General features: G+C 36.6%; 1 protein-coding gene across 3 annotated transcripts in view; it reads right to left on the bottom strand.

The window, feature by feature from the left end:
• Positions 1-331: 331 nt before the first annotated feature.
• The window catches only part of Gapvd1 (GTPase activating protein and VPS9 domains 1), an 87,152-nt gene continuing 66,730 nt past the window's right edge, over positions 332-20,753 (bottom strand). For 2 of the 3 annotated variants that reach the window (XM_083126654.1, XM_083126653.1), the window contains exons 21-28: positions 20,276-20,520; positions 16,866-17,008; positions 15,830-15,943; positions 14,232-14,443; positions 12,375-12,489; positions 6,864-6,936; positions 6,045-6,242; positions 332-2,076 (exon numbers count right to left, since the gene is read on the bottom strand). In XM_083126654.1, coding sequence (XP_082982780.1) covers positions 1,936-2,076; positions 6,045-6,242; positions 6,864-6,936; positions 12,375-12,489; positions 14,232-14,443; positions 15,830-15,943; positions 16,866-17,008; positions 20,276-20,520 — 1,241 coding nt within the window. In that variant the 3' untranslated portion in view covers positions 332-1,935. The remainder of the gene's footprint in view (positions 2,077-6,044; positions 6,243-6,863; positions 6,937-12,374; positions 12,490-14,231; positions 14,444-15,829; positions 15,944-16,865; positions 17,009-20,275; positions 20,521-20,753) is intronic. The other variant, XM_083126655.1, reaches the window with a different exon arrangement.

The following is a 20,753-nucleotide window of genomic DNA, read 5'->3' as shown; positions in this document are numbered from 1 at the left end:
TAATTTTAGGGCTGAACCAATACTAATACTTGAATATTGTAACAATTTAAAGTGAGTCAGAACATTTATAAATTTTAATGTATTAGTTTGCTATTAGAACTATATCCTATCAAACTGTAAGAATTTCCTTTTAAAATTCTCATATTTGTTCATACTGATAAAATAGACAACATTTTTCAAAACATTTCTGAACCACTGAAAGCAACCTAAAATCAATATTGTAAAGGATTTGTAACATAAATAATAGAAGAACTATCTAGATAACAATTATGGTAGTTAAAGGTTCCCAGAAGCTATACTGGACCTTTCAAAAACACTATGATTAAAGAAATAGAAAGAGCATGAGAAAAAAAGGATTCAACAATAATTAAAACACATTCTATCAAGCTATTGTTTTACTTTCACATTTGTCTAGGATGTCACAAGAATAACTTCACCAAATTATATAACAACTGTCACTGCTACAAGATTTTTCTTTCCAATGTTATTTTCATGTTTGAATTAGTGACATATGCTGTGGTTATTTATATGTATCACTAAATAAAAACCGCACAGATCAAACTTGAAGACAGGAACAAAAATATACAACTCTTCTGAGATTTCATAATCACAGTTTCCTTTTAGTCATTGGCAGGAATGTACAAAATGTTCCTACATAAATATTTTGATGAACAAATGTACACAACAGTTAAAAGGCATATTATTTACTATTTTTCTTAATGATAGCTTTTGGTGAAAAACTATTATCTGATTATGCTCATTAAAGTTATATTAATTGTCTCCGATAAAGCTAATACCAGTCTTCTTTTCCATATAATTAAGAGGAATACTTTAGAGAAATTTCCCTCTTATCACTTCATATGCAAGTTTCATCCTCTGTTCTTTTTTCAGAAATAGTTTAATATGAATAAAAGAGGTTTTTATTATGCTTTCATTTTCTGATTGATAGAGGATATGTTAAGACAAGATCTATTATGGCCCTTTGCCTCTAAAAATATATTAATCAATATATGTGTAAGTAGTTTTGCTTTCTTGAAGTTGAACTATGGCTATATGCATACGACACGATCCAAGTGCCTAATGCTCCCCCCCACACGCAACAGTTCCCACAAATAAGGCATCAGTTATGAGCACTGGTGTACATTCGCTTAATATACTCTTCCGTGCAATTTCTGTACGTGCAACTGCACTTATTGTGAAAAATACAAAGACCACAGCAATCCAAAGAAAAGAGGGGGGATTGAGGTAATGGAAGTATCAGCATTACTAGCTGTTCATAGTAACACGTAAAAATACAATGTGAATATTCAGAAACAACAATGGAAAGCTGATTTTGTCATGGGGATATTTCAATATATGAGAAACTTAATGTACAAAATAAACATTAAAAAACAGTGGCATTCTCTCCTGTATTTACAACTACATCCGTTATGATTTTGGTCTCAAAATACTGCAAAATATCTTTTCATCTTGTTTTACCACTTAAACATTCATCTTAGATAGTGTCAAAATTGTTACGTATTGTCGCAGGCAGCTGATGTATCACACTAAAACAAGTATGAAAAAAAATAACACGAACTTACTGACAACAAACTTAACGCTATAATGCTATGTAAAAGCAAATTTAACTACTTGTTACATATACTATGTATACATGACCTTAGATGCCTATGACAAGATGTGACACACATGCATGATGAAATACTTACAAATATATAATTTCCAATCCACAATGAATGAATTAGTATTAATAAAGCATCTAATAATTACGCAGAAATGTACAGCTTGTTCTTTATAAATATACTCTCCATCAGTCCACTGCTGATAGCTAAATAATATACGTTTCTTTACAAACTCTCAGTCTTCATAGCCTGTACATACGGGCTATCATAAGCCCGTGCCTGTATTGTCTGTCGAACACATGCACCATATACATCAATCACTGTAATCCATCGTCTTGATGAATTCAATGGTAGAACAAAACTGAATCCACCAATACTGCTCTTCACCTTCAAGACGATTGCCGTAAAAGCTGTTTACATATTGTACTGTTGATAATAGTGATGGAGGGTTTGCCTAAAGAAAAAAGAGATGGTAACTTATTTTCTGAAATGAGAGTAATTTTTTTGGTTCATTAGGTTAAAGAAAGAGCTAGGTATCTCTTGAGGGTTAAAAAGAACAGGGGGTGGAAACTAGTCAAAGGGTTAAAATTACTGACTTAATTGACCTAAATACCAAAAATACCAAATACTTACTTACCTATCAGGGATGTGACGAAGCCAATTGCCAATATATAAATATCGACCAAAATTACATATCGGAATCAGTATGAACATAGGGAAAAACTGATATTTAAGCTTGTACTGATACTTAATTTCTTCTACTAGCGAAGTAGCGCTATTCTAGCTGTGATCAAGTGTACACCTCCCGTCACATGGGAGCTGAATCATCAGTATTTTTGCACAAGAAATAGTGGAAATTAGCTCCCTTAAAAATCATGTTCAGGTTAGAAACTGCCATGAACAGATGCTAGTGACTCCTTGGCACTAAGTACAGGACGTACATATCAACAGGCATAAATACAAATTACATCCACAAATTTGTCAAACAACGTTCGCAGGAAAATATCATAAAAAAACATAAAATTGGTTCTGTGGTGTTTTTTTTTTTTTTGCCTCCTACCTGAAAAATTTTGCATCACCAAGCAAAATGGTACCATTCTGGTGATGATTGAAAGCATGAGTATTTAGTGAAATAGAGTATTCGGTGTTGTTGACGAAATTGATTGATTGATTCAATTAGGTTATTTTACATTGTTTTTCTGTCACTTTGGCTAATTGCAATGATAAGGATGAGTGAAGATATGATGAAATTGATGAAGGGACATTCACAAAGAACATCCTTGCCCAGACCGGGATTCAAACCTGGGACCACTAGCACCGTAGCATGCTCTGCTAACCACTCAGTCACAGAGGTTGGCAGATATGTGATAAAATAAATTACATCCAGAATTGCTTCAAAAACTCAAATTTTTCAATCTTAAGAACATGAATTCATTTTGCTACTTGAATGCATGTGCTTCATGCAAATAACTGTACTAGTTAAGCCTCTGAGAATATATATTGCAAGGGCAAGTATGGCTTAGCCGAGAAAACCAATTTCGGTGGAAGCAATAATATGTTTGTAAATAAATTATCTGTGGGACAAGGAAAGTGTTGCCAGTCATTATGCCGTTTAGATCCCCCCAAGGATGTGTAGAATGTCAACATGTTGAGGAGTAACCTTAACAATATATAACATGCAGATATTTTTATAGGAAATTTATTTTTGTCATGCTGACAATAACACTCCATTTCTATTGAATAAGCATATGTGTCAGAATCGAGTATCGGTTCATGTGCTTCATGCAAATAACTGTACTAGTTAAGCCTCTGAGAATATACAGGGTGTCATTTTAATGGCGCCCACGGACCACGGAAACGTATAGAGGACATCAAAACAAACAACTTTTCTCAGTAACATTTTCCTCGTTGGTGCGTCGTTTCGGCGCTACAGTCGTTCAAAAAAGCCCATTTTGCCGCCTGAATGCTGGCAACCACACACAACATTTGATTGCATTTGTGACGTCATATCCCGTCGTGAAGCGATGCGTTCCAGGGTTGCCAGGAACACACATAATCTGTGAAAAATGACGTAGCTACAATCAGCCACATTATGTACCGTAACACAAAACGAGAAAACACGTTCTTTAACTTAACAGGAAGTAAACAAACGATACGAAAAATAGTAGAAAGGAAATAGAATTCAAGTGAAGTGGTCATATCGAATTTTGTCTCAGCTTACATGTCAAATATTTGCAAATCTAGTTACCAAGTTGGCATCTACAATTTAGTCTATCCACTTCGTTCTTCTGATACTATTTGTCTGTGACACACTGAACAGATGACAAAATAGAAATGAAAGAACTCAAAATTCCAAAGGTAAGCAACAGATAATATAATGTATATTCAGAGCATTATGAGGCAAGTGTCAAAAATGATTGAAAATACAGGGATATAAGTAGTAGTAATACAAGCTCTAAGACGACTATGTGTTTATCTATGCACCGGATACACATGTAATAGTTTGCAAATGTGAATAGGGCAGTATATTCGGTACTGATTCATCATTAGATTGTTACTGTGGTTGTACTTGTTTTAGCCGTAATGCAACAAAGTGAACCTCGGATACTTCCGTTATCAGCACAAAAGTACCGCATGGCATATGGACATAAACCTGTAGATATCAACCTTGCAACGAGATTTGCAAATATTTGACATGTAGTTGGGCGTAAACAGCCACGTGTAAGCTGTAAGTCCAATAAAATGTATTGTTGTTGATATTTTAGATGTAGACTGAGACAAAATCCGAAATTGACATTTCATTTTGAATACGTTTTTTACTGTTTCTCATATCGTTGGTTCACTTCCCCCTTCCCCTGAGATGACTGCTGATCTTCTGGCTGGTAGGCTATGATGTTCGGTCTACTGGACGCGTTTCTCGCCTCGTTTTACAGCTAATAATGTAGTTGGTAGTTTGTCATTTTTCACAAAATTTGTGTGTTCCTTGCAACCCTGCCGTGCGCTGTTTCGCCGCAGGATATGAGGTCACAGGTACGAACAAATGTTGTGTTGGGTTGCCAGCATCCAGACGGCAAAACGGTCTTTTTTGAACGGCTGTACCGTCGAATCGACGCACCAACGAGAAAAATGTTACTGGGAAATGTTGTTTGTTTTGATGTCCTCTATACGAATCTGTGGTCCGTGGGCGCCATTAAAATTACACCCTGTATATTGCAAGGGCAAGTATGGCTTAGCCGAGAAAACCAAAGCTAAGGCATTCCTTACTTGTGAGGTGGCAGCTGTTAGTTCCAGACGGAAAAGTTTGGAAATTCTGCAAGGAAAGTGGAAGATGGGGTCATTGAGGGGCCGTGGCAGGAGGAGGTGCAAGTGGAGAATTGGTCAGTCCTTCAGTTTCTTCTCATACACAGAGGTGGTCAGGAGTGGAACATTGAACAGGGCAAACTTGACTTTGGTCATAGTTGCCCATGCATGGCCAGGCATCGCTTATCTTCGGAAGGTGCATTTCGGTGGAAGCAATAATATGTTTGTAAATAAATTATCTGTGGGACAAGGAAAGTGTTGCCAGTCATTATGCCGTTTAGATCCCCCCAAGGATGTGTAGAATGTCAACATGTTGAGGAGTAACCTTAACAATATATAACATGCAGATATTTTTATAGGAAATTTATTTTTGTCATGCTGACAATAACACTCCATTTCTATTGAATAAGCATATGTGTCAGAATCGAGTATCGGTTCAAAAAATTATTGGTGACTACATTAGAATAGGCAAATTTTCTGCTTCGCCACATCATTATTACTAACCAATTTAATTACAGACTATCGATATTATGACATTTTAAAAGTGGAACTGAGATTGCATTGACAAAATTTTATTATCTGGCATGCAACATCTGTATAGCCAGTCACTTTGTACTTGTAGTTTTGTGCTATTTTACTTAGCTCCTTGTTATTTTTTTGGCTAACTGCAATGATGAGGATGAGTAATGATTAGATAAAATTGAAGAAGGGAAAACTAACGAAGTACACCCATGCCCAAGCTGAGTTAAACCTGGAAACTTGGGTGGCAAGATCTAAAGTTGTGTTCAGCCAAGCACACAGCGAGTCATTGGTCATATTTTCATTACTGTACATTATGTTTTCATTTCGCACTAAAAAAATCAAGATGAACGAACTGTAAAGAAAAGTGACTTGGAAACATAAAAAGGAGAATAACAGTAGGAAGCAGAGAAGAAAGCATAGCTCTCAAACTGGGATATAAAATTTTTCAACAAATTTCGCAATTTGTTTTGGCACAGCCCTATTTTTTGTGCAGAATTGCTATTGCTTGCTGTTAGAAGGAGAGAGAGAGAGAGAGACGCACATGTTTAAAGACAACTATTATGTTGAAAAACAATTACAATGTGTAAGACAGTATCTTACCTTGATGAGAACATACACGAGGACGGGTATAAAATCATCTGCTGCAGGCACCCCTCTCTCGCATGCCATAGACAACAGGTTCATGATTGTAGTAGAGCATCTTAACACACATTTCAATTTGTCCTTTGGAGTTTTATATGCACTGATCGCTGCTATCTCTGCCTGCGCCGACGGCCAGGGGCATTCGTAATGAAACATCTGAAAATAGAAGTTAATTTTTACTTTCCAACACAACGTGAATAACATTATGTTGTTTGACATTTCTGCAAATTCTGTATGTTCTTCTGGGACTTATAGTTTTAGTACATCTGAATTTACACTCATATCTCTATGTAAATCATAACTAAACTAAAAGTTTACGAGCTTCTTTATTTAGTGATGCATGGGCAGGACATCGGGTCCAATCACTGTGGTTTTCTGGCTTTCGAAACTTGGAAAGTTACTACTAAGAAGATGTAAGTTATATTTTATATATGTACCTTACAAACAAATAGACCAAGTCGGAAGAGTTTAAATTTTAAAAAGCTATCTACTGTACAGATGTGCTGCAATATTCTACATGGTGAAAGAGTATGCTGTATTATTAATAATAATAATAATAATAATAAAAAAATGAGAAATACAAAGTTAAAGACTGGAATATTATTCTTATTTCATTGTGTGCACTTTTTCTCCTGTTTCTTCAGTGATTACATTATATGGGGTAGTGATGGAAATGAGAAGTATGAGTATAGGTTCAATATCTCCAAAGCATTAAAAAAAAAGTGAAAATGAACATATATTCATAACAGGATGCACAATTAAGGGAAAACTCTTTACCTTTGGTACACGTAAATCCTTGTGATTTGGAGTTATGACTTTTGATAGTTTCTTCATATGCTCGTGAAGAACCCTGCAACATACATACAAAGAAATAATTTCTGAATTAATCAAAAGACAATTAAAGACTAATATTAAAAACTGACAAAAATAGTGCATAAAGTATACAGTCACGTCTTGATAATCCAATGTTCCACATTATCCAAGGCATAAAGAAAAACCTTACACAGAGGGGTGTTGGGTTAGTCATATAAGAGCAGCAAGTGTGATCCAGCCTCATGAATTAAGGGCATGAGGAACAGTTACCACGTCCAGCCAGATGCGAGGACCTGAAACTACTCCTCCCCCACAAACATTTCCCCACGGTGAGGTGGAGAAGAGAAGTCTGTGCACTGGATGGTTGTAGGATGGAAAAAACGTAGCATTGCACTTATGGGAGTATTATTTTACTTGTTCTCTTGGGAATATCAAACTTCCAATGGTGAAGAAATACACATGAGTGGAAAGAGGACAGGTTAAAGATTTTAATTGTGTTGGGAAAAATCTGAACTTATATTTGATTAGCCGTAAGTTGTAGTTGTTTATCCAAAAGGAATACATGGGATTCTGTAATACTTATCATATTTTTTACAGATCATATATAACTTATAATCAACTTTAAAAAACAGTTTTCACTTACAATACAGGGAGACATTAATAATTTCTTGTACTTGTTTTGTTTTTTTCAGTAGCAGTGCCCACTCTGACGATATTGAAATAAATAAGAAACTGTCACTCTTTGCCTTAAGTACAGTAATATGGAAGTGTATGATGGGAACACTTATTTATCTAACATTTCCACCACCTCAAATATTGCATGTCCCATTTTTCACATACTGTAATTTTTTCTTATACTATTGTTTTTTTCTTTCACCTCTTCTGACTTTACTTAAGTCATTTTGACCTTCCTGTCTACCTTGAATTATCGCGACACTACTGTGCATGTTTAGGCACAAATCATGAATAAACCAACAGCAGTAGAACTACTCCAGCAAAAAGCTGGAATTGAGGTATGAATAAAATGTTTTAACTATTTTTAAAAGCTTACGTTATGTACATTTCAGATCCGTTTGATGCCACTCTGTCAACCTTGAGGAATTTGAGTAATTCAAGGTGGCATCCGATATGGTGGACTTTCCAGTTAATGACCTATATCTCGGTAACCAATGGTCGCAAAGAGAATATTTTTTTTAGTCTTGATCCTCATTAGAGGACTATGAAAAAGATTCTGTTTAGTTTTTCGCTAAAATCAGTGGTTTTACCGTAATTTAAAAAATAATCTTTCAAATATGCATTTTTTATAGCACTTCTTGAAGTTCTTGCCTTGTAACCTTTGAACAAATACAGTGACAGGAAATTGTTTGGAATAAAAGTTCATATGATGGGGGAAACCCTGGGGGGTAAAGGTGGTCAGGGGCGTGATGCTGATCACATCACCCCCACTCACGACCGGATCAAGAAAGTGTGGGGTGTTACCCCCACACACCCTATACACCTTCATGGCATGGTGCTATGCACAGGGGAGCACTTTACCTTTTTTTTTTTTTTTTAAACCACTGATGTTAGTGAAAAACTAAACAGAATCTTTTTCGTAGTCCATCTAATGAGGATCAAGACTAAAAAAATATTCTCTTTGCGACCATTGGTTACCGAGATATAGGTCATTAACTGGAAAGTCCTCCATATTAGATGCCATGTTGAAATTGCTCAAATTGCTCAAGGTCAAGGTTGACAGTGGCATCAAACAGATCTGAAATGTACATAACGTAAGCTTTCAAAAACAGTCAAAACATTTTATTCATACCTGAAATCAAGGTTATGCCACTTTTAGGCATTTGGCACCCTGACTAAACCATGGTCTTTGAGAAACAATTCCCTTACATACCAAAGCAAAATCCAATGCTCTTCAAATCTTAGAAAGAAGAATTTCTCTTTGCTGCAAAATTGTAAATTCACAATTCCTTTTAAAATACAAAAGGTGAATCTTTCACTCCCAACACAAAGTCACAATATGAATCTTTGTTTCGTTGGTAGTCTTTATTTTGGATCAATCTCGATACTTCTGGGATGGGAGATAAGTACAAGACATGGTTAAAAAGGTTAAAACATGGTTAAAATGTTAAAAGAGAACCACAATCATGGCTAAACATCTAGTTTAAGTCATTTTCAACCATGTTTTAACCTTCTTGCCACATTTTGTACTTATTATCATCCATCCCCAAAGAAGGATTAGTTCCTTCTGAAAATCAGGACTACCAACTAAAAACAAGGCTAGCAATAAATTTAAATCAGATTTCTTATCCTTTTTGCTATTATTCTATTCTATTTATTCCTAGTGATATGCAATGAAAGAAGTGAATATTTCACCTAAACATTTTTCCTAATTGGTATCAGTTATTGGTGGCATTTGTAAAATCTCATGTTTATCAAAAAAAAGAGAGAATAATAATAATAAATAAATAAAAATAAACACAGTACAGTCAACTCTCGATTCAACGACCTTTCACAGTTCCCGGGAAAAGGGTCGTTATTTCGAAGGGGTCGTTATTGGAATTTGCACCAATTTTCAGCTTAAAGGGAGCTCAAACGGACACAAAGATGCCTAGGAGATGGTAACACCATTTATCCTGGTAGTTATACAACCTGTTATGCACAGGATGCGTGTTGTGAGAAGGAAAATAGAACATGAAAAAGTTTTCACAAAAGAGAATTTAAAATAATGTTACTTTCTTTCAATTGTGCACAGTCGTTGCTTTTCCAGGAAATTCTTACAATTCTAGTTAATGAGAAACCCGTTTCCACTGAGACCTATGGAAAGGAAAACAATCTCTCCCAAGCGAAACTCGAAGAATCTTGACACCAGTCAGACTGGTGCCAGCAGAAGTCGGGGAGATAATCGGGCAGAATGAATGTTGGATTTTATACGGGTTTACTGGAGCATTGTCTGTTACAAGATTAACTGGTAAGATTAGATCTCTCGGGAGAAACAACACAACCTCTCTAGGTACCAGACAAGAAAAAAAAATAAAGGCGGGGCTGTAATTTTCATTCTGGTTCGGCTGTGTAAAATACATCGTAAAAAAAAAGTCACTTTTCTTTGCTTCAACCAACTTCATTCACCCTCCTTCCCCATTCAAGGGAGCAGTCCAAACTCCTTCCTTGACTTGCATTGTAATCCAGCGTGAAAAAGGAAATGCGCAACTTGCGATCTATTTTCACCCAAAGCGTATTGTAGGACAGGTCATTAAACAACGTGGCAGTTGATAATCATTCGGGTTTGGAATTGAATTTCACTTTAAACTGTATATTTAGTCACGATTAGCCCATCAGCATAAAATGAACTGAAAACAAGCTTTATGAAACTGCGCATTTTCACATATCAAAATGGTAGATCCTTATTTACTCTCACGTTAATTTAATGTTGGATTTAGGAGTATTCTGGATGTCAAACACCCACCCCTCCAAATGTTTTCGGCTTGAATAATGTCTTTTTAATCAGTCTCAGGGACCATTCCTACATTGAACACACCTTTTTTTTTCCTCCACATGAATGGTTCTGAAGAAAGGTAAATTAAATTTACAGTTGTGGTTATCAGAAGGGGCAGAACATGAAGTTATTTTAACTCTTGTTTTGCTTTCTGGAGATCGAATTTGGTTATCAAATGAAAACAGCTTTGCCAGATTCAAAACAATAACTTTTTTCTTGGCCCTGGATGAGTCATCGCTGTTATCTGCAAGCAAGAGCTTAGCAGACGCTAGACAAAACACTGGCGCCAGCTGCATCGTAAAAACAAAGAGACCGGCTGGAAGGCTGGAAGTTCGAGCAAGAGCAACAGGTGGCGAAAGAGAAAAGTCCCAAAGATAACGCAACTGTCGATGCAACTGTCGAACGATTAACAGCAGTGTAAAGAAGAAAGAAATGACCCTTGCTTTACCTTATACCATTTTACCCACGCAACAGACAATAATACGGGCAATATTTCCTATGCAGACAACAGCATTAAAAAAAATATATAATAAATAAATTTAAGAAAACAACTGAATTCTGCAATTATCAACATTGCCGTGCACACCAGTGGCGGAGAATGAGCTGGGGAAAGGGGGGGTCCCTTTTTGTTTTACTTGTTCTATGGTTTTTGTTCGTTTTCAAGAATATATCCAGAACTGGTTGCCCCATTTTAGACGTCAAAGGAAAGGAAGAGGGATGGGTCCTTTTCCACCCTCGCCTGTAATCAGCCCGCATCAGCAAGAAAATCGTGGCTGAAACAATCTGCATCGCAAACCCCCCTACGTTTCCTGACAGGAAAAGAGGGAGAAGTCAGTAAGCCAACGGAACACTTTTTTTTAGCAGATATTACGACATCGACACAATTAGGAAAAGATATGAAGTGGGAAACGGGAGTTATGATGCACGTAAGATCGAAGTAAACTTTTGTGGAAACCTGGATGTCAACGCATTAAGCGGGTTGACGATCTTTAGTTCACCTATGTGGTTTTGATTATCTCTAACAGTTTCGCTTTTTATGAAGTGTTGCAGGGAACAAAGAACACATTTTGAATGAAAGCGGTTACCGGAAGTTGTCGGCTACAAGGCCGAGAGTTGCTCACTCACGGGAACCTGCTGAACTGGACAGATGGGCCAGACTTCCAGGCGCCACACATCTGTATTTTCGAACATTCCTGCGATCTTATCTCTCAAGGTGGTGTATTTATCGATGAAAGAGCTTGACCTGCCATACACATTGGCAAAGACTGCAAGTCCAGCAGTCATTTCGGGCTGCTCCCACCCTTCCCCACAAGTTTTCAGCAGCTCTTAGGACAAGGAAACAAAAGGTCGATTTAAAATAACATCCAAGCACATTCGATCTTCTCTTCTCGCGTATCCAAGAGAAAGCGTGGCAAAACAAGCCTGGCGCGTTGGGTAGCGGCCGTCGGGTGCGGGGTAACATTGGTGCGCTTGAGGGAGGGGAGGGCAGAGGTCAAGTGCTATTGGATATCACTCAAGCATGGTGTGGTGGTGCTTATTTTTAGTTCAGACCCAATTGTGAGCGGTAGAGCGCTCGTGAAGGAAATGAGTGGGGAAAAAAACAACGCATTTTTCGGCCGATTTCCTTCAATTTTTCAACTTTTTTTTTTTTCAAATTTTTCTATCTTTTTCTAAATTTTTCACGGTTCCCGGGAAAAGGGTCGTTACTTCGAGAGGGTCGTTATACCCAGGGTCGTAGAATCGAGAGTTGACTGTATTTATACACAAGGTACATTTTACATCACCACAATAAAATATTAATGACTGTGGAATGTTTTGATTTTACAACAAATGCAAATAGTTTCATTTGTATGAGCATACAAGACTTTATGACTGTTATGCAAGAGTTCTGCCATTTTCAGAATTTTTCCCATTTCTAAATTTTGTCTGATACTTATATTAGGTTTAACTTTATTGCCAAATATAAATCTTAAGAAAGTACTCACTGGTCTCTTGAAATGTCCCCATCTCCATTGGGATAGAGAGCATGCATGTACACACGGCTCATAACTGCTCTTTCAACGGCTGCTTTTGCTTGTTCTAGCTGAGTTCCACTTGCAACTAGGAAAAATATATATATTATAAACAGTGTAGCAAAACAATCTACATTGGTACACACTGAAAAATAAATTCTCTACCTAAATCATACAAAGATGATTTCTAAAGGAAATAACTTCAGACAAAATGAATTGCCATTAACTTCTCGTTAATTCCTGATCAGTGAGTATCGTGGGTATTGCTACGCCCTCGTGTATGTCACACTTTAGGAGCACAGCTTCTGTATACCACGGCTAATCTCGAGGGTTATGGGTTCTTTTCTTTGGAATGTAAATCAGAAAGCAGAGATATATGCCAATGGATATAAGAATGATAATATATATTCTGAAATCTTCACAATTACAAATATTATATGCTTAAATTCTCAATACAAAAATTATATTCTTCTTCTAGGAGAAAGATTGACTTCTTCTTCTTCTTCCTTCTATGGAGTGGTCAACTTCTTCTTCTTTGGGAAAGGTTTTCTTCTTCTATGACAGGATTGGCTATTTCTTCTATTATTCTATAGAAGGATCATCTATTTCTTCTATTCTTCTGTAGAAGGGATCATCTATTTCTTTTATCGATTAATTATTTCTTCTATTCTTCTGTAGCTCGATTAAATATTTCTTCTATTCTTCTGTAGAACTTTTTTCCCTGAACGTTTCCCCCTTTTCTTCGGCCTGAAGCCTGAACTTGGCTAAATAAACTCTCATGTATATTTGGGCGACAAATCTGGATATAGCACCACCTAAAAAAACGACCAAAGGAACACCCCAGGATCGCTAATTTAAGAGCGCTACCTATGGCCCAGTGCGACTAAAGTCAGCTAGCGCAACCATAGTGCTTTGGGGTGACAAATATCAATATAACACCACCAAGGGGAAACAACCAAAAACCTAAGGAGGCGTTCCTCCTTGCCAGAGATAAAAGACACGGATTCGAATCAACATCTTGACTTCCTTACTCTCCTATATGTCTAATTCATGAGTATTTTATTAATCATTATAATTCCTCTATTATCTTATATTTCTTATCCTATATTTACAATGGTTTAATCTGTACTCATTATCTTTCATTTGTTTTGTTTAATATAATCACTTTCTGTTTCCTCTAATTTCGTCAAGCAATTTACTTTCCACCTTTCCGTCACGCTGCCATCTATTGTTGCTTCCGCCAACTAAATCTCCCTATGTTGATCATTGTGTTCGGCCATTCAGGCACGTAACAGTTTATGGGAATGGTAATAATTTAAGCAGAGTATTTAGGCAGAAATTCAGGTACAGTCATAAATTGATTAGTATCTCACATGGATATAATCCAGTATGAAATTTCAGGATCTCAAGACCAAACCCTGTCAAACAATTTTCTCCCACTAAAATCGAACCCAGGACAACTTGCACCAAAGATAAGAGCTCTAACACTTTGGCTAAGCCCAAGCTTCACAATTTTATCTGTCAGCAATTTCTTGTGTTTCAGATTCAATGTTAGTATGTTACACAACAAACATCTGCATTACTCCATTTAGAAAAAAAGAACAATTATTATTTTCAGGAATAGCGATTTTTTTAAAAAACCTCAGCAGGAATTGTATTTGACTGTCCACTACTAACAAATACAGCTGAACCTCGATTTTAAGTTTTTCATGGATTCAAGTTGGAAAAAACTTAAAATATGGGAAAATTTAAAATATAAGAACTTAGAACATGTAAAATAGCATTTTCCACCTTACCAGCAGTATCATGATAAATCTAAGAACACTATACCTTGCCAAGTGGCATCCCGTTCCATTTCGGCATTAAGCTTCTGAAGGAAGTCATCCAAAAGATCTGTCTTCTCATCTGACACAGTCAGGTGTTGGAATTCGCTCGTGAACTGGACCAGCAGCTGCTCTCTTTTCTCAAGGAAAATCCGCACGCAAACAGCAACAAGGTACTTACTACATACTTGGTGATCACACTTTACCCGTTCTATTATTCTGTTAGAGAAAGAAGGAGGAAATATTCCCAAATATATTAAGCACACACATTCATACGTTGTATGATGCAATTTTTTTTTCTATCCTATGAAATACATTTTCAATTCCTAAGATTCTATCACCCTCTGTGAATTTATATATTTTTCAGTGCTGCAAATAATTCTAAAATCTGATTTTTCTTTACCTTTATGTTACAATAAAAGCAAAAATTGAGGGAATCAAATTGTCTAGGATTAGACTGCCTGTAGCATGGATGATGCTTTCTTAGTTTCACATGAACAGTTATTTGATAATTCACGTGCAAAGAACACATTTATATGCTTTAATCTTCACTTATCAGGTGTATAATTTCTGGACTACTTGCTTCTTATAATATAGTGCAAAATATGGTAATGCATGGAAATGATTTGATTATGGCATCCCTAGATATAGAAAAAGCATATGATAGCATGGAGAGAACAAATATTTGGAAGGCTCTGAGAGAGAAAGGAGTCGAGGAAGAAATAGTGTGTAGAGTGCAGAGCACATACAAGGCCAATCAGAGCTGTGTGAAGATGCCAGTGGGAAGAACAGAGTGGTTCATGGAGTATATTGGGGAAGACTAGAAGTAACAGAATAACGAATGAGGAGATCCAACAGACAGTGAGGGTGGTGAAGCTCCAGAACAAAATAGATCAGGCACAGATGAAATGGTTTGCACACATGAAGAGGATAGATGCAGAAAGATTACCAGTAGGAGCTTATAATGCACAAGGAGTGGAAATAAGGCCAAGGAGAAGACCAAGATATCGGTGGAAAGAGCAGATAGTGGAGTGTGTTAGGAGAAGAGGACAAAATTGGAACATCGTGGAAAGAGAGGAATGGTAAAAGACCAGAAGAAAATAGAGGCTTGTCTTACTGTGCATAAAGTGGACTTAAAACAGCAACTCAAACCAAACCAAAATAGAGGCTTGACTTCTATGCCGACCCAGCCAGAGACAAGAAACGGCGAAGGATGATGATGAATATAGTGCAAAAATCTTATGTGACGATGGTAACCATGTTTAACATTACCTTAAAAAAAAAGGAGTGAAAAATTGTGGACAACAACAAAATGTCTAGAAGGGTAATTAATTAATACATGCTCATGTTAGTACAAGATATAAATACTGTTTATTGGTTTATTCTAGGACTAAACAAATTAAGAACCAATTACTGTTATGAACAGGATTCCCATATCCATTCAATAAAAATTAATTAAATTAACGTAAAAGCAAGCCAATAAATCACATACTACTGTCACCCCTGAATAAATATGATTCCAGTTAACCAGAAATTCCCATCTTGCTTTATCTATAAAACTTAAAATTAGTCTGATAACGTTCTGCATATCGGGATGATACATACCTTTCCAAATGTGCAATTGTTGATAGCAATCCCTGTCTACAGCGCACTAGATAAGCAATGTATGGTGACCTCTTTTTGTAATCTTCTTTCAGTGACTTGAAAAGTTTCCTGCACCTGTAGAAATAATAAAATGTAAAAAAAACAAAAACAAATTGTAACATTTTGTAAAATTATATTTCAGAACCTAAAAAAAAATTTAAAAAAATGATAGGAATGAGCAAGCACAAATATTGAAGGATGTGTATTTAACATATTTAAACAATAATATTCTATGTACTACGGGTATGTGAAAAAATGGAAAAGTATGTAACTGGTAAGCTAATAAAAATATCATACCCTCCTCCTTGTGTAAATTAAAAAAATGATCCTGAAGCAAGAAAAATGTAAAATGAATATACACGTTTACTCAAATCCAAAACCAACTATCCATTACCAATACTTTTCAATTTTTTTATATCCCCTATTACTTGAATATTTCTCTGCTATCTGGACCACAGCTTCTAAAACTAATCTTTCCAGTACCGACTCTGTACTCAGTTTTCCGTGCAATTACTTGCAATACCTTCTCTAATACACCTCCACAAAACAGATATTATCTCTATTTTAAACATCCAGCCACCACACACTCGTCATGAAACAGAAGAGATTGAATGTTTTCATAAAATTATCAAAGCTAAAATTAAAACTGAATTTCTAATCAATGAATTTAATCTTTGAGTACCCACAAAAGCAACCCACACTGTAAAGTCCTTTCACAATCCAATGCTCTTTATACTGTAGGCTTCCACACTTGTATAACAACATACCTTCAAATGTTGACATTTTCTTGTCAGAGCACAGTTTCCGACAATCCTTACCAAAGCTTAGAATAAATAATAATAATAATAATAAAAAAAAAAATAAAAAAAATCCTGTGCCATCTTGTGTTGTTTTTGTTTTGTTGCTGTTACGGTTTCAGTATAAAATTGTCTTTCAGTACTGTGTCTGAAACTTTGATCTTTACCCACATTCATATTACAAACCATTCCATACATACCCTTCATCATCAAAGAGTCTGATGCAACGCAGGGTCTCATGCAGATGTGCGATGAGAGAGCGGTCCTGCAAGTTGATTGCTTCAGCCAGCTGAAGCTGGAGAAATGAGACCAGTTCATTCTCCTTCTGTGCCCAGACTTCTCTCTGGAAGAGGAAAAATTGGAATTCTCTGATAATCACCGTCATCATGAAACTACAACTTTACAATATAATTCTTACAAAAAAGGGGCTTACAAACCAAAAAAAAAAAAGGAAATGTGCCAGCCCTTTACTTATCTGTATTCACGATATACAGTGTGTCCGAGAAAAAATATACCAATAAAGAATTTAAATAACTCAACAATCGTTAACAATAGAAATGTCAAATAACGTTTATTTGGAAGAGGGAAGAAAGGAATTTTTTTTACCACCAGAAGGGAAAAAATCGTAACATAATTAAGCGCAAGCATGGCTTTGTTCGTGAGTAGTCTGCACAATGGCGCCGTTTACTGTTCGTCAAAAAGTTGAGTGCTGCTTTTGGATTGCAGAATTGAAGTCTCCTGTAACGGTACAAAGAAGATTCCGGCAACAATATGGACAGGAAGCACCAGAACGTCATTACATTGTTAAATGGCATAAACAATTGCTGGAAACAGGGTCTTTGTTGAGGAAGAAAGGTAGTGGTCGGAAGCATGTGAGCGAGGATAAAGTGGTTGCAGTTCAGGAAGCTTTCCAGAGAAGCCCGCGTAAATCTGTGAGACGTGCTAGTTCCCAACTTCAAATTCCACATTCTACTGTGCATGATATCGTACATAAAAGGTTACGGCTTAGAGCCTACAAGTTACAGCTTGTTCAGAAACTAAAGTGCAGTGATAAACCCGCTAGGTTTGATTATGCTAGTGAAGTGCTATCATGCATTGATGATGACAATGAATTCCTGACACGTGTAAGATTTTCAGATGAGGCTACCTTCCACATTTCCGGAAAAGTGCATAGGCATAACTGTAGAATATGGGGTGAGCAGAATCCCACTGCAGTTGTTGAACATGAACGCGACAGCCCCAAGTTGAATGTGTGGTGTGGTTTGACACAAGATTCCGTAATTGGGCCCTTTTTCTTTGAGGAAGCTACAGTTACAGGTGCAAGTTACCTGCAAACGTTGCAACAGTATGCTGTACCTCGTATACCTCATGGGTACATGTTTAAGCAGGATGCCCCCCCCCCCCCACATTATGCCCGTTGTGTTACTAACTTCCTTAATAACAATTTCGCTGGTAATTGGATTGGGAGGGGTGGACCCATTAAATGGCCACCACGGTCACCAGCCTTGACTCCTTTGGACTTTTTTCCTTTGGGGTTATGTGAAGACTATGGTTTACCAAACACCTGTGCAAGACCTCAATGATCTCCGTGAAAGAATTATCGATGCATGTGGCTCAGTCACTCATCAAATGTTGAACACTTGGATGGAGGTTGAGTACCACCTTGATGTTTGTCGAGCCACCAAAGTAGCACACATTGAGATCTACTAAGGTGAAAATTTTTTCTTGTTCTTTGGTTAAAAAAAATTCTATGATTTTCTCTTCCAAATAAACGTTATTTGACATTTCTGTCGTTAACGGTTGTTGAGTTATTTAAATTCTTTATTGGTCTATTTTTTCTCGGACACACTGTATATCACATTAACAGGCTACCTAGACACATGTCTATGGTTAGCATAGCATGACTGTAATTTTCACAGTAAAAATACAAGACAATTTCACAGCTCACTTATCTGCAAACAATTGGCCCAATCAGTGTTCGAAGTGGAAATTTTTAGGTGGGGAGTTGCTTGAGCTTTGGGGCTAGATTTGGAGATGCTCCTGTTTTCAAACATGTTTTCCTAGCTTGGGAGATTCCATTCCCTCACATCCACTTCAAGCATTGGGTCCAATCTTAAGACATTTTTTACCTTGTTCAATTAATTATGGTGGTAGAGTTTCAGAAGTCTAATGGCTAGCACTCTTGCCCTTGGTGCAAGTAGCCCTGGGTTTGATCTCTTGTGGGACAAGCGGTTCTGAGGACATCAGGTCTCAAAGGAGAGAAGAACAGCAGTGTTGGGGCTCAATATAACAAAAAGTTGCTTAGCAGGCCTTGACTCTCAATGAACTGTTTCCATTATATAATTTTGGTGGCGACTCCTGGTCTCTCTCGGAGTGGACATGATCATCACTTAATTATGTACTGGCAATACAATACTACCATAATGCCATATTACCCTTGGTTTAATTTAAGCACATTTCATTGACCAATTCTTCACGTTCTTTTCTGTTTGGAAGATTTCATACTACAGCGACAGAAATCACTTGACACACGGCATACTGTTTGTCTCTTTGGTGTGAAATTCCCCTTAAGCTGTGAAGCACAGAGTTAATTCATGGCAATATACATACAAACAACATATCTGCTATTTCTCTACAGATATTGCTGATTGGAAGGAATCTTCTTTCTGAATTTGAAGAGCAGTAAAATTTTCTCACATCATGGGACTACCATATTTTATGAAGAGTTGACAAAACAGTCAGGGCAGATTGATATTAAAACCGAATAAAACTACTTCCTCTCCTAGTGTTAGAAATAAGGTTGTGGGGGCAACATATAAAGGAGATTATCATTCCAGTTTAATTAGCATTAATGGTGGAAGTTTCCTGGGTATAGAGCAAGCGAAGTATAGATGATATTCAGATAATGGTGCACATGAACCAACAAATGTAAACAGAACATAAAGACATTTATAAATATTGGACACCTTTTTGTACATGCTGTGTATTAAATAATGTAATGATGTATTCTAAGTTTGTTCACATTAAAAACACTACATACACCAATCAAATGGTAGCAAATGGGAAATAGACATAGCATGTCCAAATTTTACTAACACAGAAAATAAATACAGTTTACATAAATACTGTCTAAGATCAACAGCAGAATAACTACATATAGTCATTACAACTGGAAAAATATGTTTCTTCATGTTAATATGTTCATTATATTAGGCCCACCTTCTGTATTATCGAAAAATAATCCACAATAGGGAATGTAAGGGGTGAACTTCTGGTAAGGCACACAAATGTAATCTCACTTCCACATAATACATCCCGGTAACTGCTCTTTGCAGACTAAGGAGGCTCTGGCATCTGGACGTACGGCCAGTATAATCCTCTGTGGGGTTGTGTGTGTGTGTGTGTGTGTGTGTCCTTATATGTGCTGAGTGACCCTTTACAGCCTCAGCTTTTAACCCAGGTAGGGCTATTTAGGTTCACACACGTTTTTATTTTAGTTATGGTACGGGACTGGACCCTGTATAATGTGACAGGTGCAAAATAGCCTAAGTGCTGATGCACACATAATTTTCAATTCAATTAATCGATAACCCACAAAATAAAACCTTACCATTCTTTGAAAATTGTTTGTTGTCCATGGTGCATGTTGCAGATCTGCAGTACTTAAAACCAGACGCAGTTTCCTTTTTGCATCTGCAAAGGCAAATGATGCTTCCACATTTAGTGGATCAATAACAAGCCGCTCGTCCTCCTCCTCTTTCACCTTGAGCTGCTGCACAGTGTTCTCTGATGATATGGAAGAATCCCCTGCACCAGGTTTACGCCTGTACTTGGCAAGTATGTCTTCTGTTATGTCTAAAAATAGAAGAGTTGAAAATTAACATATCACTCACTATATTCTTATGTCTCCAGATGAAGATTCTTTTGGGAGAGATCAAAACATTTTGGAACAATATTGCCATGTCCCAACTCATCTTAAGAAAACAAATTCCTTGACTTTTCCAGATTTTTCATGTAGATGAAAATACTGACTACAATTAAGTAATACATATTATGTAATAACAGCTAAAACTATACATCAAATGCAA

Source organism: Lepisma saccharinum, chromosome 8 (assembly GCF_977018435.1).
Source record: "Lepisma saccharinum chromosome 8, izLepSacc3.1, whole genome shotgun sequence".
Lineage (NCBI taxonomy): Eukaryota > Metazoa > Arthropoda > Insecta > Zygentoma > Lepismatidae > Lepisma > Lepisma saccharinum.
Note: the sequence above shows the minus strand (reverse complement) of the source record. Positions and strands in the feature narration are given on the sequence as shown.